Genomic DNA, 24,607 nt, shown 5'->3' on the forward strand with positions numbered 1-24,607 from the left:
TACCTAATTCACTCTTTCCGAAACAATCCAAGAGGGCAGCATCCTTCAAAAACATGTTTACTTGGAGAAAATCACATAGAAATACTGAATAATTCTGAGTTTTTCATTATTAAAAAAAATTAATAAAACTGAATTTAATATTAGGGTGTGTGTGAGAGAGATAATAGTATGAACCAAAATTGACAAGATTCCTCCATTACTATTTGAGTCTGCAACCAGCCCTAAGCAAAGGGGAAGTGAATTGTTAGTATGTTTTCCTGTATTCTAAATGTTCTCATCTTTGATTCTGTTCCAGCTCCACCCTTTCCTTGGAAATGCCCCGTTCTACAATTCTTCCATGGACAGAATGTATTTGGATGAGAACGGGGAGCTGGCAGCCGACTTGGACATTGTGAACTGGGTAGTGTTCCCCAATAAGTCCGTCCTCAGAGTGAAGTTTGGGAGTATCGACAGACAGGGATCCCCAGACCTGAAGTGCTCCATCGACCAGGATGCCATTGTGTGGCCTGAGTGGCTCAATCAGGTGGCGGGGAGGGGGGAATCATGCCTGTCATTTTGCTGTCTTTTCTTTGAGCCCTAATAAGTGCTCCCTCTTCTGTGGGCTGCTGCCCTCAATTGCTTCTCGACTCCAGCATTGGGCTGTTGTTCAAGGTAGTTCCTACAGCTCCTCTGCTCAGCTGGGTGTCAAAGGAGGCTTCCTGCTAAACTCTGTGTATGGGAAAAGTGGGGTTCATTGCTTTTCTGTTGTTACATGTATTTATTTATATCAGTGTCCCATATACAGAACTTTATTTAATGGAGGTGCTTGGTTTTTTTCTTAATTTAATCATGCATAATTCATTTAATAGACAGTGATGGGAAATGCTTAGTTTCAAGCTATAGACCAGATGCTTACAGCAGATGACCACATACTATGCCTCAAACAACAATTCTCATTGACACTCTTTGTCTTTGTGCCTAGACCCTTCCTACTTCCAGGTGTGTGGAAAGCTGTCGCCCTGGATCCGTCAAGGTGATTCAGGAAGGGAAGCCTCTTTGCTGTTATGAATGTCTTCCCTGTGCAGAAGGGACCATCTCCACTCAGGAAGGTGGGTGACTCCAAGGGAAAGGCTGGCCTTGGGGAAGAGAGAATGGTTCAGTCAGGAATCTTTCAAAACCACTGTGTGGGAGTGAACTGGGTGATTCAAATAATAATAATAATAATAATAATAATAATAATAATAATAATAATAATAATAATCAGCATCAGCATCAGCATCAGCATCAGCATCGGCATCATCAATCTGTTTTGATTATCATAGTTTATGATATTGTTCTAAAATGTACTATAGTAAGCTGATTGGGAAAGCAGGATATAAACTTCTCAGTCACTAAATGCCTGCCCACCCATATCCCACTCCTTAGCCCTACTACTCATCCTTACTCCAAAAATACCTTTGATCAAATATAAAGGAGGGAGGTCTAAACCACAGAGCCTCTTGGGCTTGCTGATCAGAAGGTCAGCAGTTCGAAACCACATGACGGGCTGAGGTCTCGTTTCTCTGTCTAAGCTTTTGCCATCCTAGCAGTTCAAAAGCACACCAGTGCAAGTAGATTGATAGGTGTCTCTGCAGCAGGAAGGTAAATGGTGTTTCCATGCACTCTGGCATTCGTCATGCTGTCCCTTTGCACCAGAAGCAGTTTAGTCATGCTGGCCACATGACTGTGGACAAACATCGGCTCCCTCGGCCTGAGATGAACGTTGCACCCCATAGTTCCCTTTGACTGTACTTAACTGTCCCGGGGTCCTTTACCTTTACCTGAAGTAGGCAGACTGTTATGGACTTAGGGTAGATATTAGACTTCTGCACAGACCCCTGATCCTCCTTTTGGCCCTGGTATAGGGGGCTCCAAGCAGCCCAACTTGCCAGAGACCAAGCTGGGGATCTCTAGCCCTGGAATCTGTTCCAAATTTCATCAAGGGTAGAGCTAATGTTTAGAAAAACCTAATTAAATACCTGTAGTGATCTTTGGCTGTCCCACACTTACTTGGTATATAACTGAATCTCTCCCAAGAGACTGGATATTGCTCAGGGCTTGGCTGAATCCAGTGTAGTAGACATTTCTCTCTCTCTCTCTCTCTCCCTTGCAGATGCAGACCATTGCGAAAAATGCCCAGGAAATCAGCATCCAAACAAGGACCAAGATCGATGTGTGTTCAAGCATATCACCTTCCTAGCCTATGAAGAATCCCTAGGGATTATCCTACTTTCCCTTGCCCTACTGGGGGCCTTAACCACAAGCTTTGTCTTAGGAATCTTCATTAAATACAGCGAAACTCCCATAGTCAAAGCCAACAACCGGGACCTCTCCTACATCCTCCTCGTCTCTCTCCTGCTTTCCTTTTTGTCCTCCTTCCTGTTCATTGGGAGGCCAAGGAAAGGGACCTGCCTTCCTCGACAAATGGCCTTCAGCATCATCTTCTCTGTTGCTGTTTCTTCTGTCTTGGCAAAAACCATCACGGTGGTTCTGGCCTTCCTGGCCACCAAGCCAGGGAACACAGTGAGGAGATGGCTGGGGAAGAGTCTGGCCCACTCCATTGTCCTTTCATGTTCCAGTATGCAAATTATCATCTGCACCATCTGGCTGGGTACCTCTCCCCCATTCCCAGACTCTGACATGCACTCTCAGATGGGAGAAATTATTCTGCAATGCAACGAAGGGTCTGTGGTCATGTTTTATGCTGCCCTCGGCTACATGGGCTTCCTGGCTTCCATCTGCTTCACAGTGGCTTTTCTAGCCAGGAATCTGCCTGGGTCCTTCAATGAAGCCAAGCTGATCACCTTCAGCATGCTGGTCTTCTGCAGTGTTTGGGTGTCCTTTGTGCCCACCTACCTGAGCACCAAGGGGAAGTACATGGTGGCTGTGCAGGTCTTCTCCATCTTGGCCTCCAGTGCTGGGCTCCTGGGCTGCATCTTTATTCCCAAATGCTACATTATTGTGCTGAGACCTGATCTGAACACAAAGGAGCACCTGACAGCAAAAGCCAAAGATAGCATCTGATTCTGAAAATATTACTTTTCAAGAATGTAGGGAAGTGATGTTCTTGAAAAATAATGTTTCAATTTAAAAAATCATTACCCTCTCACCTGATAATTTTTTTAAGCATTTGATCATGTATGTAGAGAGGGTTAGATCTGAGGCAGGCTGAATAGCGGTAAGAGGAGACTTCCCTGCCCCTTGGAATGCCAGTTGCCAAGGGAACGACGGAGAGAGGGCTGGAACACAAACAGGCATGAACAAACACAGTGATAGTCTGTCGGAAAATGAAGAGGCTAGAGCTGATCCAATAAGTCCGAGGAGTCATCGAATGGGAGGGTTGCTAGTCAGGAAGCAAAACAAGAGACGTAAGGGACGACCGTTCAATATATTCTGTAGGCACCAAAAGAAGTCTTCAGAAGTGTCATCTTGAATGATAATGTTGGTGGCTTCGTTAGAGCCGCCCAGAGCTATCTGTTTGTTTTTGCAATAAATCCTCCTTTTTAATTATCTACGCTTTCTGTGTTATCAAGCTGGGAACCTGGACTCCTGACATTAATGGAAGTAGTTATGAAATTTGGATTTGGCTGAAAATTTGTAAAAACTTTGGAAGATATAGATCACATAGATCACAGGGAATTCACATTACCAACATTTTGTAATTAGTCATGGAACAGAACAAGGATGTCCTCTGTCACTCCTGTTATTTTTCTTGATTTTATAAAATAACCATCTAATTATACAATGCCTTTTCTAGCATGGGAGTGAGTATAAATTAAAATAACAAATGTAGGCCTCTATGCAGACTAAACATATCCAATGTTAGGATACTATCAGTGGTTCCTGGCTGGTTGCCCAGGAAAAATATAAAGACAAGGAAAAATTTCTTACATTCTTTTTCTATTTCAAACTTTACACAGAGAGGCTATGGTGGTTGTCCCAAGTGAATCTCCAGCCCAAGTGAATCTCCAGCCCCCATCTCTCCCACTTCCTCATTCGTCGTCATCATCACCACCTCTACAGGTGCCGCTAAATGCCCTCTGTCTTTGAGCTCTTTGCTCTCCTACTTCTAAGGCTCGCCGGGTTCTGGGAGATGGAGGGTCTGGAACGCTTACTAATGACGTGTTGGCTGGGTGTTGGTCTGGCTCTCCCATGATTTCCCAACTTTTCCCTTCATCTGCCTCTGAGCTGTGACTTCCCCCAACCCCCTGCTGTAAATCTATACTGTCTTCCTCTTCCTCCTCCCTGGAAGGGTCAGGATGGGGAGGCGGTCTCCCCCATTCCTCCTCTGCCCAGTCCCTGACCCCCAACTCCTCAACCATTATCCATAGGGCTTAGTTTCCAGACCCATTTTTATATCAATATTTTAATTCAGTTTTACATTTAACATTTGCATTCACATGTAAATCATAATCATATTTACATAGGATTCTCTGAATCCCTAGACTTCCCTCCACCCCTCCTATGGGTTCCATAGTTCTTATCCAACTACATCGTATAATGCTCTCCATATTTCCTTAAAACTCAATTCTTACCATAGTTCTTGTTACACTGCAATTGTTTTTTAAATCCTGCCAATGTTTTTAATTGTTTAGTGTTCTTTTAAGGAACTTATAAATTTTCCCCATTCTTTATTCAATTTGTTATCTTAGTGTCTGGTCTTCCTGGTTTCCGCAAATGGCGACAGAGCATGAGCCTTGATCTGGGAGAAAGGCTTGACCATCGGGGGGGGGGGTTGTCAGGGGAAAGCACTTAGTCATTTTGGTCACCTTCCACTGCATACCTGCCAGCTCATCAATATCCTCCTTAAACTATAGCACCCAGAACTGGACACAGTACTCCAGATCTGACCAAGGCAGAATAGAGTGGGACTAGGGACATGAGTAGCGCTGTAGTCTAAACCACTGAGCCTCTTGGGCTTGCCAATCAGAAGGTCGGCAGTTTGAATCCCTGCAATGGGATGAGCTCCCATTGCTCTGTCCCAGCTCCTGCCAGCCTAGCACAGTGTTTCTCAACCTTTTTTGGGCCACGGCACACTTGTTCCGTGAAAAAAATCACGAGGCACACCACCATTAAAAAAGTTAAAAAATTAACTCTGTGCCGCCCTATATTATAATTATGACTGTAAGAAACACTTGCCAAATATTGCTTTCCGGCGGGTCAGCGCTGTGTATTGGCGGCCACCAGGCTCGTTTGCACTGAGCTTTGGGAAAGAGGAGGAGAAATATTGCTTTCCGGCGGGTCAGCACTGTCAGCACGTGACAATGCAAATCGCCCTTCTCGTCGCCGCACGTCGCGGCACACCAGCCAGCGTCTCGCGGCACACTAGTGTGCCGCGGAACAGCGGTTGAGAAACACTGGCCTAGCAGTTTGAAAGCACACCAGTGTAAGTAAATAGGTACCGCTGCAGTGGGAAGGTAAACGGCATTTCCGTGCGGTCTGGCTTTCTGTTGTGGTGTCCCGTTGCACCAGAAGTGGGTTAGTCATGCTGGCCACATGACCCAAGAAATTGTCTGTGGACAAACGCCAGCTCCCTCGGCTTGAAAGCGAGATGAGCACTGCAACCCCATAGACACCTTTGACTGGACTTAACCATCCAGGGCTCCTTTACCTTTTTACCTAGAGTGGAACAATTACTTCTCTTGATCTGAACACTACTGTTGAAGCAGACTAAGATTTCAGCATTATTGTTATTAGAGTTAAAATTTGTTATCATCTTTTTTTCTAATTGTATAATTAAAAAAAATAAAATTCAATGCTGTATTTAAAATTGTTGTGAGCCACCCCAGGACCTTACAGTGAGGGAAGGTAATCAATATTATTATTTAATATATAAAAAAGTTGCTGCATCACACTGTTGACTCATGTTAAGCTTCTGGTGTACTAAGCCAGTTGTCCCTCATCCTGTATTTATGCCTCTGCTTATTCTCTTCAGCCTCAGCAAGGTGTTGTTAACATTTTGAGCCTTCAGATCATATACACAGGGACCTAGGTCCACATTTGGCCAGAATCAACTGTCATCTCTAAACCCCCACCCCCCAAAAATATTCAATTTCCCCCCTGCCCCTGTTTCATTTCACTTCCTGAGAAAAATCCTTGAATGTTTCCACTGGATGGAGTAAGAAGGGAGTGTTATTCTGGAGGGGGAGCTCCAGGCAGACATTTCCACATTGATGGGAATGTTGTGGGAAAGGGAATGACAATGAAACAGAGGAGGAGGAGGAGGAGGAGGAGGAGGAGGAGGAGGAGGAGGAGGAGGAGGAGGAGGAGGAGGGGAAGGTTGAAGGCTTGTTGCTTGGGGAGGGGGTAGATAAAACAGTGAAGGGCAAGGCAGTTCTGGGCAGAGCAGGGCACTAGGAGATGGGGACGACAGAGGACGAGATGGTTGGACAGTGTTCTCGAAGCTACGAACATGAGTTTGACCAAACTGCGGGAGGCAGTGCAAGACAGGAGTGCCTGGCGTGCTCTGGTCCATAGGGTCACGAAGAGTTGGACACGACTAAACGACTAAACAACAACAACAACATATAACAAATTATCTAAATAATAAAATTGTTGGTATCTGAAGAAGTGTGCATGCACACAAAAGCTTATACCCAGAACAAACTTAGATGGTCTCTAAGGTGCTACTGGACAATTTTTTACTCTTTTTATTTATTTCGACTGTGTCAGACCAACACGGCTACCTACTTGAAAACAAAATTGTTGTTGTTCTTAATTTTACAGAACGAACACTCAATTCTTTTCACGCCTGTGAGTCAAAGCAGATATTAACATATCCAGTGCTTTCTTTCTGGGGGTACGCCAGGGGTATGCATACCCCTAGACTTTTTGTGAATTCAAGTTTGGTCTCATTGAGGGGCAGTATTTCAATATGAGTAGGAAAATGAGAGTACCCCTAAACATTTTTTTAAGAAAAGAAGCACTGACCATATTGATCTTGATTATTCCATGTTCTGATTCAGTAAAGCAGGGCTGTGGAACCTCAGGCCAAAGGGCCTCCAAGCCTCCCCATCTGGCCCTCAGAGCTATCTGTAGGCCACACACCACTCCTTAGCCAATCTTGCCACTGGCCCTGTTTTGAACCCTTCCTGAATGCCACTCCTCAGCGGATATGTGTCCTGGTGCTCTGATAATGCTCCCTGCTTGCCTTGCTGGATGGAGAATAACAGGGTGGGTGGGTGTGGAGGAGCTAGGCTACTTTGCATAGGTAAGATGTGCATTTATTGTTCCACCCACTTTTGCACCTGGCACTGACATGTGGCCCCCTGAAGGTTATGCAGAAGGGAATGTGGCCCCCTGGTCTCAAAACGCTTGCAACAACTGTTGAAATCTGAAGAGTTGGAAGGGGCCACGAGGAATCTTGCAGGGGCCCCAACCCACAATTAAGAGCCTCATGCTTTGCCAAAACTAGGGTTGCCGTTTTTCAAAAGTGAACACCTGTATGGCGTATGGCAGCCCTATAAGTACTGTATTTTCTGGTGTATAAGACGACTGGGCGTATAAGACGACCCCCCAACTTTTCCAGTTAAAATATAGAGTTTGGGATATGCTCGCCGTATAAATAATACGACCTGGCGTATAAGACGACCCCCGACTTTTGAGAAGATTTTCTTGGGTTAAAAAGTAGTCTTATACGCAGGAAAATACAGTAGTTTAATGAACTCACAATGTTCTGAAATCATTCCTTGGCATTTCTTCACACATATATCGTAAAAGAGTATGTATATTGGTCCCCATTTTTATGAAAGTACTTTGTCCATTAATGGCCATGTCGACACCAGGGAGACACTTCTGTGAGATCCCATAAACATGTTTTTCTTCCGCTCTGCACCTGCGCCACGAGCGACACAGAGACTCTGGAATGTTGCCAAGGCTTCTGTCCCTTATAATTATTATTGTCCCTTATAATGCTTCTGTCCCTTATAATTAAATTCTTATTCTTACCAAAGCTCCAAGGACTGAGCCAGGAATTGCCTGTGAAAGCAATCAACGAAGCATTAGGCATAATGGCAAGGTGAGCTAATTTCTTGCACTGTATCTGAAAAGTTTGGTGCGTAAAATATCCCCAGGGCTACGGAGAGCCTGTCTTGTCCATTCCCTGGTGCCCTGATTGAGCATGATGTTGTTTGAGCACCTGAGGTTCACCCTCTGAAGGGTCGATTACCTTTTCATCTGCTTTCGGAAGTGCTGTTAACTCTGAGCAGCTTTTCTTTTCTTAACACCAACTTAGCACTGGGGCTCCAGCCTGAACACCCCCCCCCCCCGGCACCTTAAAAATATTTTTACACAAGCAGTACAGAAAGTCTCTACAGAGGGTGGTGAATACAGCACATGGTATCATGGGCTGTCCCTTGAGTCGGCTAGATGACATCGCAAGGGATCGTTGCCTTAGGAGAGCGAGAAAAATTATCAGGGATGACTCACATCCTGGGCATTGCCTCTTTAATCTTCTACCCTCGGGCAGGAGATATAGAAGTATAATCAGCCGTAACAACAGCCTAAAAAGTAGCTTCTATCCATGGGCTGTTAGGCTGCTGAACGGAAAATAACATAGTGAAATTGACTTGCGAGGTGGTGTGTTGTTCGATAAGAGATTGAGTGTTGGGGGGGGGAGGCTCGTTTAATTTCATTGTACACAGGTTGTACAATGACAATAAAGGGATTATTATTATTATTATTATTATTATTATTATTATTATTATTATTATTTAATATGGTTTTTAATGTCTGTCCTGGCTCCTCCTACATGCCCAACTTCGAGGCATTATGTCATGGCTTCCTCCATACAATATTTGTTCCAAAAGGACTTAAAACAGTTTCAGCTGGTGAGAAAAATAAAGTATACTTTTGTGATATTTTTTTAAATTAAGTTTTCCAAAAGTTCACGCACATATTTCAATACATAATTAAATATTCCCCCCGACTTCCCACCCCCTTTTTTCCATAGCGCTTCCATTTCTCTCCCTGTGCTGCATCCCTCTTTTCTATCTCTTAAACCTTAACGAAACTACTATAATCTTCAATCCCTTCTGTTGCTCATGGTTCAAATCCTTCTCACGTGTTCACCGTATAATATATATAATTTCTTTAAATAATCCAAAAACGGTTTCCATTCTTCCACAAAACCTTTGTCAGTAGAAAAGTAGAGTATACACCATACAGCACAAAGAAAAAATTGACCCAAAATTTTAAAAAATCCTTTCAGCAGCACCTTAAAGACCAACTAAGCTTTTTATTTTGGTATGAGCTTTCGTGTAAAAAACTTAGTTGGTCTTTAAGGTGCTGCTGAAAGGAATTTTTTTTATTTTGTTTCGACTACGTCAGACCAACACGGCTACCTACCTGTAATTAAAAAATTGACCAGTACCCTCCCTCCTTCTTAGGGTCGCTCTCCTTTAGGATTGCCCAGTCTGGAGGTAGCACTATTATCAATTTACGATGGGGTGGAAGGTTCACAGGCTAGGAAGGACTTGCTCACAATTTTTGACAGCTGCACAAATTAATATAGCTAGGAAATGGAAGGGGCAAGCAGAATATAAAATGGAAGAATGGTATAAAGAGGTGTGGGATATAGCCATTAATGATAAATTGATGTGTGCCATTAAGGTAAGACAGAGAATACGCAGGAGGAATGATTTTGAGGAGGAGATATGGGAGGGCGTGTGTAGAATTTGTACTATTAAAACGGAAAGGGGTCAAACCATCGCAAGAGGTGTTGAAATTTTGGGAGGTTGGATAGTTACAATGGAATGGTATTGTCAAATTACCAATATTTTCAATTGATTAGCGCTGGCTCGGTCATGTCCACAGAATGGAAGATGGCAGGATCCCCAAGGCCGTGCTCTACGGGCGAGTTGGCTTCAAGCGCCAGACCCATTGGAAGACCAACTGCATTAACCAAAATGTCTGCAAATGTGACATGAAGGCAGACAAAATCAGCCCCGCCATGTTGGAATCCCTTGCAGACGACCACAGTGCCTGGAGAAAGGCAGTTAAGTTGTGCATCCGTAGCAGTTACCAGAAGAGGAACAATGGGTGGGAGGAGCACAGAGAGAAGAAACGCCATTTGTGCATCTGCAGCAGCACAACTGGGTGCCTTCATCTGCCCCAGCTGCAACAAAACATGTCTCTCCCATGTTGGTCTCCATAGCCACTGCAGGCGCTGCAACCTTCCAACAGCTTGACCTCTCCCAAAACAGATGGATGGCAACCAACATTTTAAAAACTAATATTTTATATTAGCAGTCTTTGGTGATTAAGTGGTATATACAGCTGGTTTTAATAAAATAATAATATCTGAAAGAGTGTCTCCACCCCCATCGTCCAACCTGGACACTGAGGCCCAGCGCTGAGGGCCTTCTAGCTGCGAGAAGCGAAGTTACAGGGAACCAGTCGGGGGCCTTTTCGGTAGTGGCACCCACCCTGTGGAACGCCCTCTCATCAGATGTCAAAGAAATAAACAACTATCTGACTTTTAGAACACATCTGAAGGCAGACATCTGTTTAGGGAAGTTTTTAATGTTTGATGTTTTATTGTATTTTAAATATTTTGTTGGAAGGCGCCCAGAGTGAAACCCAGTCAGATGGGCAGGGTAGAAATAATATATTATTATTATTATTATTATTATTATTATTATTATTACCTCTCCTTTTTTTCTGGCCCAAATCCAACGCATAATTAGGGTTCCACTGACTTGGGGGTGCAAAGCAGAGCCAGCAAGGGGTGTGAACTTAAGAGAGCCCTAGGGGCCAGATAAGAGACACCCAGTGGATCGCATTTGGCCCCCAGGCTTGTGGTTCCCCACCCCTGACCAATGTACTTAGTGAGCCTCACTCTGTTGTAGGTTGCAGGCAGAAAGTCCATCCCTTTGCTAGTCAATGTCTGTAGCATATTCCAGTATTGGCTTTGCTGCTATGCAGCAGGAAGCAGGCGTTAAAACTGGGGGCTTCCAGGACAGCATTCACACTGCCGTGAGCCCCTTCTTCGCCTATACTCACTCTTAGCCAGCAACACCAGGATCTGGGAACTGGAACCTCAATGTATCTAAACTGGGATAACTCTAGGATCATTTAAGTCCACCATTCCAGTTACAAAAAGCACGACAACTCTCAGTTAGCGAAATGTGTCTTAATACGCATTGCTTGGAGAGGCAGAGCACAGAAGGAACTACAGTTCAATGGACAGAAGTTTTTTTTTTTGCGTCAAATGCGTATATTTTAATAGGAAAATAGGCACAGAGGAAGCAGGGTGACTAGTCAGCTTTCGCAAGTGATGACAGGACTCAGTAAGGCACATGAGAGATTTACACATCGGAAGCCGAGGAATCGGACGCCAACTCTTTGCTCGCGATCTGCATAAAAAGTTTTGTTTCCTCACAGAGATCTCAGTATGCATACTTTACGTTATATGTTCTGCTCTAGCTGAAGCTCTTTCCACACCCCCAAACATTTATTGGGGGAGGGGGGAAGTGTGTTAGTGTGTGTGTGTCTCTCTCATGCAAATTATTTTGAAGACTAGCAGGGACTCTTATTTTAGCAATACTGTTCTTGTTTAATCACGGGAGTTATAGGCTGGTTTTCCTGTGCCAGTTCTCTGATGGGACATAAAATCGACACCCCGTCGGAAGCCATTTCGACGCTCCAAGAAATGACAGGCCTCTCTTCTACGCTGTGAATCCTCTGGTGTCTGTTCAGCTCCGCTTTTCTGAAAAAGCACTTTCCGCAATTCAAGCACTGGTAGGGTCTCTCCCCGGTGTGGACTCTCTGGTGCGAAGTGAGGGTCGCCCTCTGCCTGAAGTTCTGCCCACACTCCTGGCACTTATACGGCTTCTCTCCCGTGTGGATTCTTTGGTGTCTGATAAGGTTCTGCTTGTCGCAAAAGCTCTTCCCGCAGTCCGAGCAGTTGTAAGGTTTCTCTCCCGTGTGGATCCTCTGGTGGGAGGTAAGGTTGACCTTGTGGCTGAAGTTCTTCCCGCACTCCAGGCATTTATACGGCTTCTCCCCTGTGTGGGTCCTTTTGTGGCTGTTGAGATGAGACCTGTCGTAAAACCTCTTGCCGCACTCGGAGCAGCTGTAGGGCTTGTCCCCCGTGTGGATTCTCTGATGCAACCTAAGGAGAGTGCTCTGGCTGAAGTTCTTCCCACACTCCATGCATTTGTACGGCTTCTCTTCCACGTGAACTTTCCAGTGGCCGTTAACGTCTGATTTGTGACTGGCGTTTTTCACAAGCGCCGGGCAGGCATTCCTTCTTGTTCCTCTTGATTTTTCCGGCTGAACCACGATTTCGCGGACGTTTTCGCCCTGGGAAGCGACTGGTTCATCCAGCCACTTCTCCATCTGGTTTCCCTCCTGTTCTGTCGGTTCCTCGGGATTTCTGAAGTTCTCTTCCATTTCTTGAAGCTTGCTTCTCTTACAGGGTCTGCTGTTGTTCTTACTGGGCCATCCATCACCTGTTGGAAAAGAGAGACAGTCAAGGAAACAGGCGAGAAGGAACCTTTGAGCCCAACCCAGTGGTGTGGCAAATTAATACATGTGTGAAACAGAAAGAAAAAACACAAAATATACACAGCATAACAAAATACCAACATTAGAATAAAAAAGGATATCAAATCAATCTTATATCACAAATCTTTATCGACTTCTTCCATTCCCTCCCAACTATGTTTCTTTATATTACTTCCTTAGTACTTTCCAAATCTTGATTCCAATCTTTTTAATTACAGGTAGGTAGCCGTGTTGGTCTGAGTCGAAGCAAAATAAAAAAATTCATTCAGTAGCACCCTAAAGACCAACTAAGTTTTTATTTTGGTATGAGCTGTCGTATCTGATGAAGTGTGCATGCACACGACAGCTCATACCAAAATAAAAACTTAGTTGGTCTTTAAGGTGCTACTGAAGGAATTTTTTTTATTAATCTTTATAATGTTTATCTAAACCTATTAATACTCTTAATGACTTATCAATACTATAAATCTCTTATACTTATCTCAAAATACAATTCTATTCTAGTTAGGTCTTACAATTCAATACAATAATAACACTAAACTAAATCTTAATATATAATAAACTTAACCACCACTCTTCTACAACCTCCTTTTGCTTCCAGTTTTTCTGTTGTGTTTTTATAAAATCAATAAATATATATTATTTAAAAAATTAATACATGTGTGGTTCTACTTCCTTGGCCCTGCCAAAGACTTCGGAAGAACCACTAGGTTGGAAAAAAGATGAGGAAGACCGAGCAGCAATGTGGACAAAATCTCCATTCAAATTGGTTTCTGCTTCTTTAAGGGAAATGGCACTCAAAATCTTACAAGTGTTTTCCTGCTGGATTCCTTTGGAGTGCAATTGTTACAGTGATGGCCACCAATTTGGTTGGCTTGAAAGGAGAATTAGACAAATTTATTGAGGATAGGGCTACTGATGACTACTACCCTCAAGGGCTATGTTGTAAACCTCCCTGTGGTCTCTTATTATTATTATTATTATTATTATTATTATTATTATTATTATTATTATTATCACTTTTTGACAAAGTAATAATCCTAAATAAATAAGGATAAAAATGTGTACCCCTCCACTGAGACCATTCCATTGTAACTATCCAACCTCCCAAAAATTCAACACCTCTTGCGATGGTTTGATCCCTTTCCGTTTTAACAGGACAAATTCTACAAACACCCTCCACATCTCCTCAAAATCATTTTTCCTGAGTATTCCTTGTCTTACCTTAATGGCACACGTTAATTGATCATTAATGGCTATATCCCACACCTCTTTATACCATTCTTTCACTCTATATTCTGCTTGCCCCTTCCACTTCCTAGCTATCGTAATTCATGCAGCTGTCAATAAATTTGTGAGCAAGGCCTTGATAGCCTGCGTAACTTCCACCCCATTGTAAATTGAAAATAATGCTACCTCTGGTCTTTCAGTCAGCTTTAACCCAGTGATTTCTGTTATCTCCATAAACACCCTTTGCCAAAAAGAATTGTGCATATTTACACCCCAGCAGGAACCAGAGACCAAATTGCAAACATGCACTGGATTATGGAGAAAGCTAGAGAGTTCCAGAAAGACATAATATTTCTGCTTCATTGACTATGCAAAAGCCTTTGACTGTGTCGACCACAGCAAACTATGGCAAGCTCTTAAAGAAATGGGAGTGCCTGATCACCTCATCTGTCTCCTGAGAAATCTCTATGTGGGACAAGAAGCTACAGTTAGAACTGGATATGGAACAACTGATTGGTTCAAAATTGGGAAAGGAGTACGACAAGGTTGTATATTGTCTCCCTGCTTATTTAACTTATATGCAGAATTCATCATGCGAAAGGCTGGACTGGATGAATCCCAAGCTGGAATTAAGATTGCCGGAAGAAATATCAACAACCTCAGGTATGCAGATGACACAACCTTGATGGCAGAAAGTGAGGAGGAATTAAAGAACCTTTTAATGAGGGTGAAAGAGGAGAGCGCAAAATATTGTCTGAAACTCAACATCAAAAAAACCAAGATCATGGCCACTGGTCCCATCACCTCCTGGCAAATAGAAGGGGAAGAAATGGAGGCAGTGAGAAATTTTACTTTCCTGGGTTCCTTGATCACTGCAGATGGTGACAGCAGTCACGAAATTAAAAGACGCCTGCTTCTTGGGAGAAAAGCAATGACAAACCTAGACAGCATCTTAAAAAGCAGAGACATCACCTTGCCGACAAAGGTCCGTATAGTTAAAGCTATGGTTTTCCCAGTAGTGATGTATGGAAGTGAGAGCTGGAAGAAGGCTGATCGCCGAAGAATTGATGCTTTTGAATTATGGTGCTGGAGGAGACTCTTGAGAGTCCCATGGACTGCAAGAAGATCAAACCTATCCATTCTGAAGGAAATCAGCCCTGAGTGCTCACTGGAAGGACAGATTGTGAAGCCGAGGCTCCAATACTTTGGCCACCTCATGAGAAGAGAAGACTCCCTGGAAAAGACCCTGATGTTGGGAAAGATGGAGGGCACAAGGAGAAGGGGACGACAGAGGATGAGATGGTTGGACAGTGGTCTCGAAGCTACGAACATGAGTTTGACCAAACTGCGGGAGGCAGTGGAAGACAGGAGTGCCTGGCGTGCTCTGGTCCATGGGGTCACGAAGAGTCGGACACGACTGAATGACTAAACAACAACAACACACCCCAGCACATGTGAACATAATTCCCTGTTTTCTGGCATCCCCTAAAACATAACTCCGAATACAGTGGTACCTCGGGTTAAGAACTTAATTTGTTCTGGAGGTCCGTTCTTAACCTGAAATTGTCCTTAAGCTGAGACTTTAGCTAATGGGGCCTCCCGCTGCCACCACACGATTTCTGTTTTCATCCTGAAGCAAAGTTCTTAACCCGAGGTACTATTTCTGGGTTAGGGGAGTCTGTAACCTGAAGCATCTGTAACCACTGTATTCCTTGCTTATTTGATTTGATCTAATTGGTGTTAAATACCATCTCCAAACTGGTCTCTTGATGAAGGACTGTACATAATTTAATAATTTGTGGCAATAATAATAATAATAATAATAATAATAATAATAATAATAATAATAATATATGCTCTGCCTCCACAGTTAGAGGCAGCAATGCTTCTGAGTAAAGGTAAAGGAAAAGGACCCCTGGACGATTAAGTCCAGTCAAAGGTTACTCTGGGGTTGCAGAGCTCATCTCGCTTTCAGGCCGAGGGAGCCGGCGTTTGTCCACAGACAGTTTTCTGGGTCATGTGGTCAGCATGACTAAACCGCTACTGGTGCATGGAGGACCATGACGAGTGCCAGAGCACACAGAAACACCGTTTACCTTCCCACGGCAGCGATACCTATTTATCTACTTGCACTGGCATGCTTTCGAACTGCTAGGTTGGCAAAAGTTAGGACAGAGCAGGAGGAGCTCATCCCGTCGTGGGGATTCGAACCGCCGACCTTCTGATCAGCAAGCCCAAGAGTCTCAGTGGTTTAGACCACAGCGCCACCCGCATCCCTAGGCTTCTGAATACTAGTTGCTGGAAATGACAGGAGCGCAACCTTCTCCTCAAACCTTGCTTGTGGGTTTACCACAGGCATGTGCTTGGCCACTGCTGGACTAGATGGGCTATTGGCCTGATCCATGACTGCTCTCCTTTAATCCCGGAACCCATGGGTGGCCCGTCAGTGACATCTCAGCACAAGGAATGAAAACCCCAACTTGAAAGCCACCTACTCGTTGGGAAGATTCAGGACCACCAAGTACAGATTTTTTCCTACTTGTGAAGAGACCCTGAAACCCTGACAGGCCAGAAGATAATGGAGTAGGTCCACAGAGGCTCAAGAGCAGCCCCTCGCCACCCTCCGGCAAGCCCACAGACCTCCCCGGTGAAATCTGCACTTGCAATAGAGAGCAAGAGTCCTTTCTGTTGGGGATAACGCAGACTGAAATTCCCAGGTGTCAAAAAAGACTATTTGTGTATGCCACTACCATGGCCCGTGTTTTGTTGGCCCAAAAATGGAAAACGAGCAAAGTCTTAACTAAAGAAGAATGGCAAATTGATGGAATATGTGCAGCTTGCAGGTTTAACATATAGAATAAGAGAACAAGAAGAACATACGTTTAAAGAAGATTAAAAAGAGCAAAAACTTACCTAGCGAGGCTAGATTCCCAAAGTCCTCCACCAAGACTTCCCTGGGCAGGGCGTTTTGGCCTGGGTCCAGCAGAGCCCATTCCTCCTCCTCTTCCTTGGTGAAAGGCACAGGAACCTCCTCAAAGGTCACAGGAATCTTGCGGAGGAAGAAAAATTCCCTATGAACATGCGAGCCCAAGAAGAGTGTGACCATTTTTACTCCTCTACTGCTCCAGTGCATTACCCACAGTGACTGGAAGCATAGTGGACCTTCTGGTTACAAATTTAATTCGTTTTGGGGGTCCGCACCCCGAAAAAATCCGTAACCAGAGGCGCTGCATCTGAACCAACATGCGACGCGATAGAGCGTTGTGTACATGCGCGAGCCGCAAAACCCAGAAGAATATACTTCCGGGTTTGCCGCTTTCGCAACCCGAAGATTACGTAACCTGAAGGTTCACTGTACTATACTTTTCCATATACAGTGGTCCCTCGACTTACGAAGTACTCGACTTACGAAATTTCGAGTTACGAATGAAAAAAAATGGCCGCACGCTTACGTTTTTTTTTGACATCCGAAAGGAAAACCATTGTGGTTTAGATGGTGTTTTCTCGACTTACGAATTTTAGATGGTGTTTTCTCGACTTACGAATTTTAGATGCGGTTTTCTCGACTTACAAATTTGTCCGTTTCCAATGCATTCCTTTGGAACCGCTTTTTTCGACTTACAAACTTTTCGACCTACGAATGTGCATTCGGAACGGATTAAATTCGTAAGTCGAGGGACCACTGTATAAGACTAGGTCTTTTTTTAAAAAAAGCATCTGAAAAATTGGGGGGCATCTTATACACGGATAGTGCAAAGTGGGGACGTGGGATTGACTGCTGCCGCGAGCCGGAGATTATCAGCGGCTATAGGGCGTGTTATTGTTGGCTGTAGTGCTGGCGATTGGCTGTTCCTGCCGGTGTGGGGATAGGTATATTTATCGATGCAGTGTTGAGCGATTTTCCTGTAAAAAAAAAAGGTCAACAACTCTGGGCAACCTTCCCCCCCAAAAAGCTCAACAACTCTGAATTTGGAGTCCCCCAAAATAGGGGGAGTCTTATACACGGGGGCATGTAATACACGGAAAAATACGGTAGCTCCACAGTGTTTCAGACGCCTGGAAGAGGGGAGGTCTTTCTAAGCTGTGATCCTGCCATTGCAGAGGGTTTGAATTGCTTTGAATTTTATTGCCCATTTATTTTATTGTGTTCTTATCTTCCCTGGCGGGCTGTGCAAACCGCTACACTAAAGAATGCTTTTTATAGGGAGGGGGCGCACTGGGCGTGTGATTATAGAAATAAGGTGTGTATGGTGGCGCGGGGGGGGGGATAAGTTTGGGAACCACCAATAAAAATTGTTGAAATGAAGAAATTAAAATAAAACAATTTTATAGGGGGGAAGGGAGAGGGAGGGGGTGTTGGTGAGTGAAGAGATTAGTGGGAGTGGGGATGTCTAATGTTTGATGTTCTATCGTGTTTTAAATATTCTGTTGGGAGCTGCCCAGAGTGGCTGGGGAAACGGGTATAAATAATAAATTATGGTGGTGATGACGATGACGTCCGGTGGGGGGTGTTAGCAATGCCAGATAAAACCCTGTGAAGGCCCTTAGGCAATAAAAATCTTGCTCCCCCCCCCCCCAAAAATGATTTAGGTCAAGGAGGTTGTAGGACGCCTAGGCCAGTGCCAACTCTGCCTATTTGGTAATCCGGCCCTGAGCGTTAGTGAGGTTTGTGCATGAGGTTTGGAGAGGGGGAATCAGGAGGGCATTTTCAACTCCGAGATCAAGATGAAATACTCACCTGTTCCTCCTCCTGTTTCTTCCCCTCCGCCTGGCTCAGGAGGAAGCCTTCGGCCAGGGCCACCGCCTGGGAACTGGTCTCGGCTCCGCACTCCCTGACCCAGCTCTCCATCTCCGGAGGGAGGACAGCCAGGAACTGCTCCAGGATCACCAGGTCCAGGATCTGGGCCTTGGTGTGCCTTTCCGGCTTCAGCCACTGGCGGCAAAGGTCGTGGAGTTGGCTGCAGACCTCGCGGGGCCCCTCGGCCTCCTGGTAGCGGAAATGTTTGAAACGCTGGTATGGTCCCTTTGAGCAGACTGTGTCTCCGCCCAGGAACTCCTGCACACTTCCTACCCATAATTCCCCGCTGCCCCTGGCCTCCAAGGCGTGAGGGGCTCCTCCTGCCCCTTTCCCAGATTCGTCGCCTGCTTGGCTTTGCATGCTAAACTTCTCTTCGTGCTCAAGCGGAGCCCCGTATGACTCCAAAGGACTTCCTTGCTCCAACTTCACTTTCATTCTTGCTCCTTCTCTGTCTCACAAGGTCAACGGGTTTCCTGGCAATTCAATTGATGCCTCTCTCTGAAGGAAAGGAAAAAGAAAAGAGAAACCGAAGAGCCAGAGGATGCTGACATGTACTTTAATCTGTTTCTAGTTTCTCATTTAATTCTTTTTGAAAGCTTTAAAAAGGTTTTTTTTCAATGGCTTTTAGTTTTATTGTTATTGATATTTATTGCTGATTTTACTGGTTTATTCTTTTTGTAAACTGCCTTGAGGCTTTCCCCCCCCCTTTCAATCAAGCAATGTGTAAATATTACAAAATAAATATATAAATGTTGCTTCCACTGTTTTTTTATATTGTATTTTTATATTGTGAAGCGCCCTGAGATTTACGGATGGAGGACGGTATACAAATTTAATCAATCTATATATATAAAAATGTAAAAATGGTGAAACTGTGGGCTCCACTTTTCTCCGAAACCGCTTGACCGATCGCCCTGAAATTTGGACAAAACGATCCATGCCACTTCCCGAGTGTTTGCAGAACCTCGGATGCCTCACATCGCATACCTGCACAGGTACAGACCTGCTTTCCCACAAACTAAAACAGTGCCCTCAAGTGGCGTTATTCCCTCAGCTCCTCCTCCTACACCCCCTCCCTTCCTGTGAAATCTACACCACACCCACAAACCCCGCCTCCACACGAGATCCACCACTCACATACATCCATGAGGGCCAAACCAACTGAAAACAGGCCTTTTGCAGCAACAAGGCCCAACATTGCCAAGTGGAGGTAGGGGCCTGCCTGGGGGGGATGGGGCCCCGAATAGAGGGCAGGGATAGGTAATGGGTCAGAACAGGGTGGGATGAAACACAGGGATGAAACCTGCCCTCTCCACAGTATCTCGCCTCGACTCAGGGGGACTCTGAGGCTCAGGGGGATCTGAAGGGGACCTATTACCCGCCATCTCACAGACTAACGCACAGCAACGCGTGCAGGGCCAGCTAGTATTAATAATAATAATAATAACTCTGTGTGACCGGTGGGAGCAAATAAAGTTTTCTGCTCGCTGTTCTCTCTGCCAAGGCTTTGCGAGCAGGAGTCTTTAGATCCTACACCCCCTTCCAAATTGACTTGATGGGGTGTACCATGTTCATTGCCCCACCCCCTACTCCCCAGAAAGACCCCAGGAAAAAACCCTCTCCTCCAACTGGCTTCTTCCAGCTCTGCTAAATGACACCCATTTAATGGGATCCTAAGGAGGGGCTTTTCTGCCAACTGAGCTATGGATGCCATCCTCACTCCCGGCACAGAAAACTGAAGACCAGCTCACGCATGCAAAGCTGGAATCTTAAAGCAGAACCCCTTTACCAGACGCTGACCTCCAGATATTTCCTGGTCCTCTTTCATCCCACCCACCATCAACCTCCCTCCATCTCCTGCCCCTGTGACAGAGGAAGGCAGCGGGACAGGGAAAGATCCTACAGCTTCCCCACTCAACTGTTGCTCTGGTCTCACAGATGAGAGTCTGCTGGATCGCTCAGAGATCCCGACCACAAAAGGCTTCTGCTTCCGTCACAGCAACTGGCACTCTCTGCAGCCAAGGCTTCCCTGGTGAGCCTGTAAAACCAAGGACATGGTTTAAAACCAATGACATGGTCCTCGTACCTATGGGACCGCCTCTCCCGGTATGCCCCGCAGAGGACATTAAGGTCCACAAATAATAACATACTGGAGATCCCGAGTCACAAGGTGGTTAGACTGGCCTCGACCAGGTGGACCCTGGTCGACCAGGGCCTTCTCAGTACTGGCCCCGACCTGGTGGAACGATCTGTCTCAGGAGACTAGGGCCCCGCGGGATTTGTAATCTTTTCATAGGGTCTGCAAGACAGAGCTGTTCCGCTTGGCCTTTGGACTGACGCAGTCTGACGCCGGGGTCACCCTCCCCTAAGGTTTTATTTTATAATGGTTTTATCTTACTTGTAGATTTTTATTTTTAAAATTGAATTTTAACATTGTATTAATCTGCATTTTAACTGAATTGTTTCTTTTATACTTGCGTCGATATCCTTGCTGTTAGCCGCCCTGAGCCCGGTCTTGACTGGGAAGGGCGGAGTATAAATAAAATTATTTTTATTATGAGAGCAGCTTCCCCAAGGAAGAACTTAAGAAGAGCGTAGCTGCTGGATCACACCTGATAGCCATCTAAGCCAGGATCCTGCAACCAGAAGTGTGCAAGCAGTCCAACTCCAAGGGCCTTCTGGCTCCACCTGGTACGCCAACTGAGACCCTACCTGCCCGCAGACTGTATCACCAGAGTGGTGCATGCTCTAGTTATCTCCCGTTTGGACTACTGCAATGTGCTCTACGTGGGGCTACCTTTGAAGGTGACCCGGAAACTACAATTAATCCAGAATGCAGCAACTAGACTGGTGACTGGGAGTGGCTGCTGAGACCATATAATGCCAGTCATTAAAGACCTACATTGGCTCCCAATACATTTCTGAACACAATTCAAAGTGTAGGTGCTGACCTTGAAAGCCCTACATGGCCTTGGCCCAGTACAGTGGTACCTCTGGTTACAGATTTAATTCATTCCGGAGGTCCGTTCTTAACCTGAAACTGTTCTTAACCTGAGGTACCACTTTAGCTAATGGGGGCCTCCTGCTGCCGCCACTGCACAATTTCTGTTCTCATCCTGGGGCAAAGTTCTTAACCTGAGGCACTACTTCCGGATTAGCGGAGTCTGTAACCCGAAGTGTTTGTAACCTGAGGTGTTTGTAACTCAAGGTACCACCGTATACCTGAAGGTTCGTCTCCACCCCCATCGCTCAACCCGAGACACTGAGGTTTTTTGCTGGTTCTCTCACTGCGAGAAGCGAAGTTACAGGGAACCAGGGACAGGGCTTTTTGGGTGGTGGGCCCCCTGTGGAAAGCCCTCCCACTAGATGACCCGGAGATAAAGAATGACACAATTTTTAGAAGACATCTGAAAGCAGCCCTGTAACAGAGAGGTTTTTAATGTTTGGTGGTTTATTATGCTTTTATATTTGTCGGAAGCCGCCCAGAGTGGCTGGGGAAACTGAACCAGATATATTATTATTATTACTGTATATTATTATTAAGCAGTGGAAGAAAAATGGGTGCTCTGCAGTTGTTTTGAGTGTACGGTTGGTGAAAATGTCAATTTTATTTAATTTTGGGAATGGCAGTTGGGGCACCCTGGGAGATGAAACAGCAGGAAAAGCTGGTCTTAGACAGGCATGGGAGAGAGCCAACAAAATGGAGCGTTGAGGGGAGAGCGAACCAATCAGGAAGCAAGGCCCCAAAGGCCCGGGCCTCCTCTGTGGTCTGAAGAGAAGAGCCCCATTTGGTCCCCCATTTGGTCTAATGAGACAGGCACAAGAGACAGCCAATGGGATGAAGCACTGAGAGGAGAGCGAGCCAATCAGGCCATGCCTCTGTGCTCTGAGGGAAAATGGGGTGCATCTGGTTCTGCCTGAACTGAGCCAGAGCCATGACTGACTAAACTGGGTTGACGTTTCCTAGGCGCAACAAAACACATGATGCATATTTCATCCTGAAGTACCAACAATGTACATGAAGAACACTGGCAGTTTTTAAGCAGAGGTTGGATGGCCATCTGTCATGGGTGCTTTAGCTGAGATTCCTGCATCGCAGGGGGTTGGACTAGATGACCCTTGGGTCCCTTCCAACTCCACGGTTCTAGGGTTTTATAATATATCAGAAGAATCCTGAGGCAGCTGGCTCTGCCCAAACAGAGGTTCACCCAGCCCAAACATTCTGTTCTCACAGTGGCAAAAGCTGTGTAACCATTATGGGATGCCCCACAAACCGTCAGTACTCCCCCCTATTCAGAATCCCAGGAACTGGGTTTTTCCGGAGGCATCGTGAGTTGCCACCAAACACTATGAATTCAGGCCAGAAGAAGCAGACGGGGAGCCAGTACTTTGCAACCGGTGTGTTACTGGCTGCTGCACTGTTCCGGAGCTAGTACAGTATGTCTCTGAAAAACACCAATTTATTTTTATTTTTTGAAAAATGCCAACCACTATAAATTAAAAATAAATAAATGTGGTTTTCAATACACATTTCTGGGGCTCACAAGTTTGGCCGCTGTGAGAACAGGATTTTGGACTTGATCCAGCAGCCAATGGCTATGAAAAATGGGAGGTGTATCTCATAGCCCTTTGAAGGGCCACAGGTTGGTGACAAAGTCAACCTTTACTTGAAACTCCAGAAAGCCGCTGCTGCCAGTCCGTGCAGGCACTACTGAGCTAGATGGTCTAGTAGGTCTGATGCTGGCAGTTAAAGCATTCCAATTTGTCGTCCGTCCGTCCCCGTTAAGTCGCATGGGGACGTCAGGGTAACGAACCATTCACTGGTCTAATTGCCGTTATTATGAATGATAAGTAATAACATTGCAAAGTGACGCAGAGCACAGTTGCAATGCAGGGGGCTGGACTTGATGACCGCTGGGGTGCCTTCCCAGCTCCAGAACACGATAACAATAATGTACATTGCAACAATACTATTAACAATGCAGAGTGTAATTTAACGAAGCAGGGCATAATATAATGCAGATAGCTGTAGTAGTAATAAATAATAATAAATAATAATAAAAATAATAATGCAACGCAGGCGCTTTGCCAGTGACACCCCCCACCCCGCGTGCCTTTTCCCCTCTTTCCTGCCCCACACGGCCTGCTTTGCGTTCCCCAGATCCCACGGGGGGGGGGGCCAGACGTGGCTCGCCCCGCCCCGCCCCCATCTGTCCGCATCATCTGAGGCTCCCCCGCCCGAAGATGCACCGACAATTTCTGGTCTTAACCCCGGAGGTGGGGGTGAGGGTCTCCCCAAACCCACAAAAGATGTGACACCCCCCCCCCCGCGGAGTCAAGAGATTGCATCATACAAGGAGGAAGAGCGAGGTCCAATGAAGAGGCGACAACCTGCGTGGACCTTTTCTTTCCCGGATTACGATTACAGGAGAGGGTGCGGGGGGGGGAGTGGGGGGAGATCAAATAGATTCTCCTGCGCTGCAATTGCGGCCGTGTTGCGATTGCGACACAAAAGGTCCAGGAACAACCTCCCCTCCCCTCCCCCCTCCACTTTGCTCTTGCCCCCGTTTCCTCTCCAGGACCTTCCCCGACCCCAAAAAGAACCACCATTCCTCCTCCGGCCCACCCACCCCCCCACCCGCACGCCCCCCAGTTCCCCCATTTCACTCACCAGACCCCTCCCAACTTTCCCAAAAAGGGGGAGGAAGTGACCTTCCCGTCTCCGCTTCCTCCTCCTCCTCCTCTTCCTCGGTGCCTGTCTAGGAAAGCGCAGGCGACTTTCCCCCCCCCTCCCCGCCGCCTTATTAACCCATTTTCTTCGCTCTCTCGCCCGAAGAAAGCAAAGAAAGAGGTTTGGCAAACCTCGCAGTTAAGAATTGTAAACAGAATTGCAATTATGATTTGCAAAAATGCTGATCTCTTCCCCCCCCCCCCATTTTTGCAGTCATTACAATTCCGTTTGCAATTCTTTCTAACTGCGATTCTGCTAGATGCAGAGAAGCCCAGCAGGGGCGTGAGAAAAAAGAAAGCCCACGGCCTGCAAAAAGTAAAAAA

The 24,607-nt window shown here is 45.7% G+C and overlaps 2 protein-coding genes across 2 annotated transcripts; one reads left to right on the forward strand and one right to left on the reverse strand.

The window, feature by feature from the left end:
* Nucleotides 1–337: 337 nt before the first annotated feature.
* LOC132591317 (vomeronasal type-2 receptor 26-like) lies at nucleotides 338–3,068 on the forward strand. Its single transcript, XM_060269430.1, has 3 exons — nucleotides 338–523; nucleotides 962–1,088; nucleotides 2,132–3,068. Exons 1-3 carry the CDS (start codon nucleotides 338–340, stop codon nucleotides 3,040–3,042), a joined length of 1,224 nt encoding a protein of 407 aa, XP_060125413.1. The 3' UTR covers nucleotides 3,043–3,068.
* Nucleotides 3,069–10,654: 7,586 nt separating this feature from the next.
* Nucleotides 10,655–24,317, reverse strand: LOC132591278 (zinc finger and SCAN domain-containing protein 31-like). Its single transcript, XM_060269200.1, has 5 exons — nucleotides 24,225–24,317; nucleotides 20,473–20,591; nucleotides 18,494–19,051; nucleotides 16,669–16,804; nucleotides 10,655–12,470 (listed from the first exon to the last, which is right to left on the reverse strand). Exons 3-5 carry the CDS (start codon nucleotides 18,986–18,988, stop codon nucleotides 11,554–11,556), a joined length of 1,548 nt encoding a protein of 515 aa, XP_060125183.1. The 5' UTR covers nucleotides 18,989–19,051; nucleotides 20,473–20,591; nucleotides 24,225–24,317; the 3' UTR covers nucleotides 10,655–11,553.
* Nucleotides 24,318–24,607: the final 290 nt, after the last annotated feature.

Source organism: Zootoca vivipara, chromosome 2 (genome assembly GCF_963506605.1).
Source record: "Zootoca vivipara chromosome 2, rZooViv1.1, whole genome shotgun sequence".
Classification (NCBI taxonomy): Eukaryota; Metazoa; Chordata; class Lepidosauria; order Squamata; family Lacertidae; genus Zootoca; species Zootoca vivipara.

Excerpts from the sequence above, each read along its gene's own strand:
- LOC132591317 (XM_060269430.1), top strand. The coding sequence starts at position 338 with ATGGACAGAATGTATTTGGATGAGAACGGGGAGCTGGCAGCCGACTTG. Across the intron at positions 524-961 it reads GGCCTGAGTGGCTCAATCAG|ACCCTTCCTACTTCCAGGTG; the intron begins GTGGCGGGGAGG and ends CTTTGTGCCTAG. Across the intron at positions 1,089-2,131 it reads GACCATCTCCACTCAGGAAG|ATGCAGACCATTGCGAAAAA; the intron begins GTGGGTGACTCC and ends TCTCCCTTGCAG.
- LOC132591278 (XM_060269200.1), bottom strand. The coding sequence starts at position 18,988 with ATGAAAGTGAAGTTGGAGCAAGGAAGTCCTTTGGAGTCATACGGGGCT. Across the intron at positions 16,805-18,493 it reads AGAAACAGGAGGAGGAACAG|ATTCCTGTGACCTTTGAGGA; the intron begins GTGAGTATTTCA and ends TTCCTCCGCAAG. Across the intron at positions 12,471-16,668 it reads TGGGAATCTAGCCTCGCTAG|GTGATGGATGGCCCAGTAAG; the intron begins GTAAGTTTTTGC and ends CTTTTCCAACAG.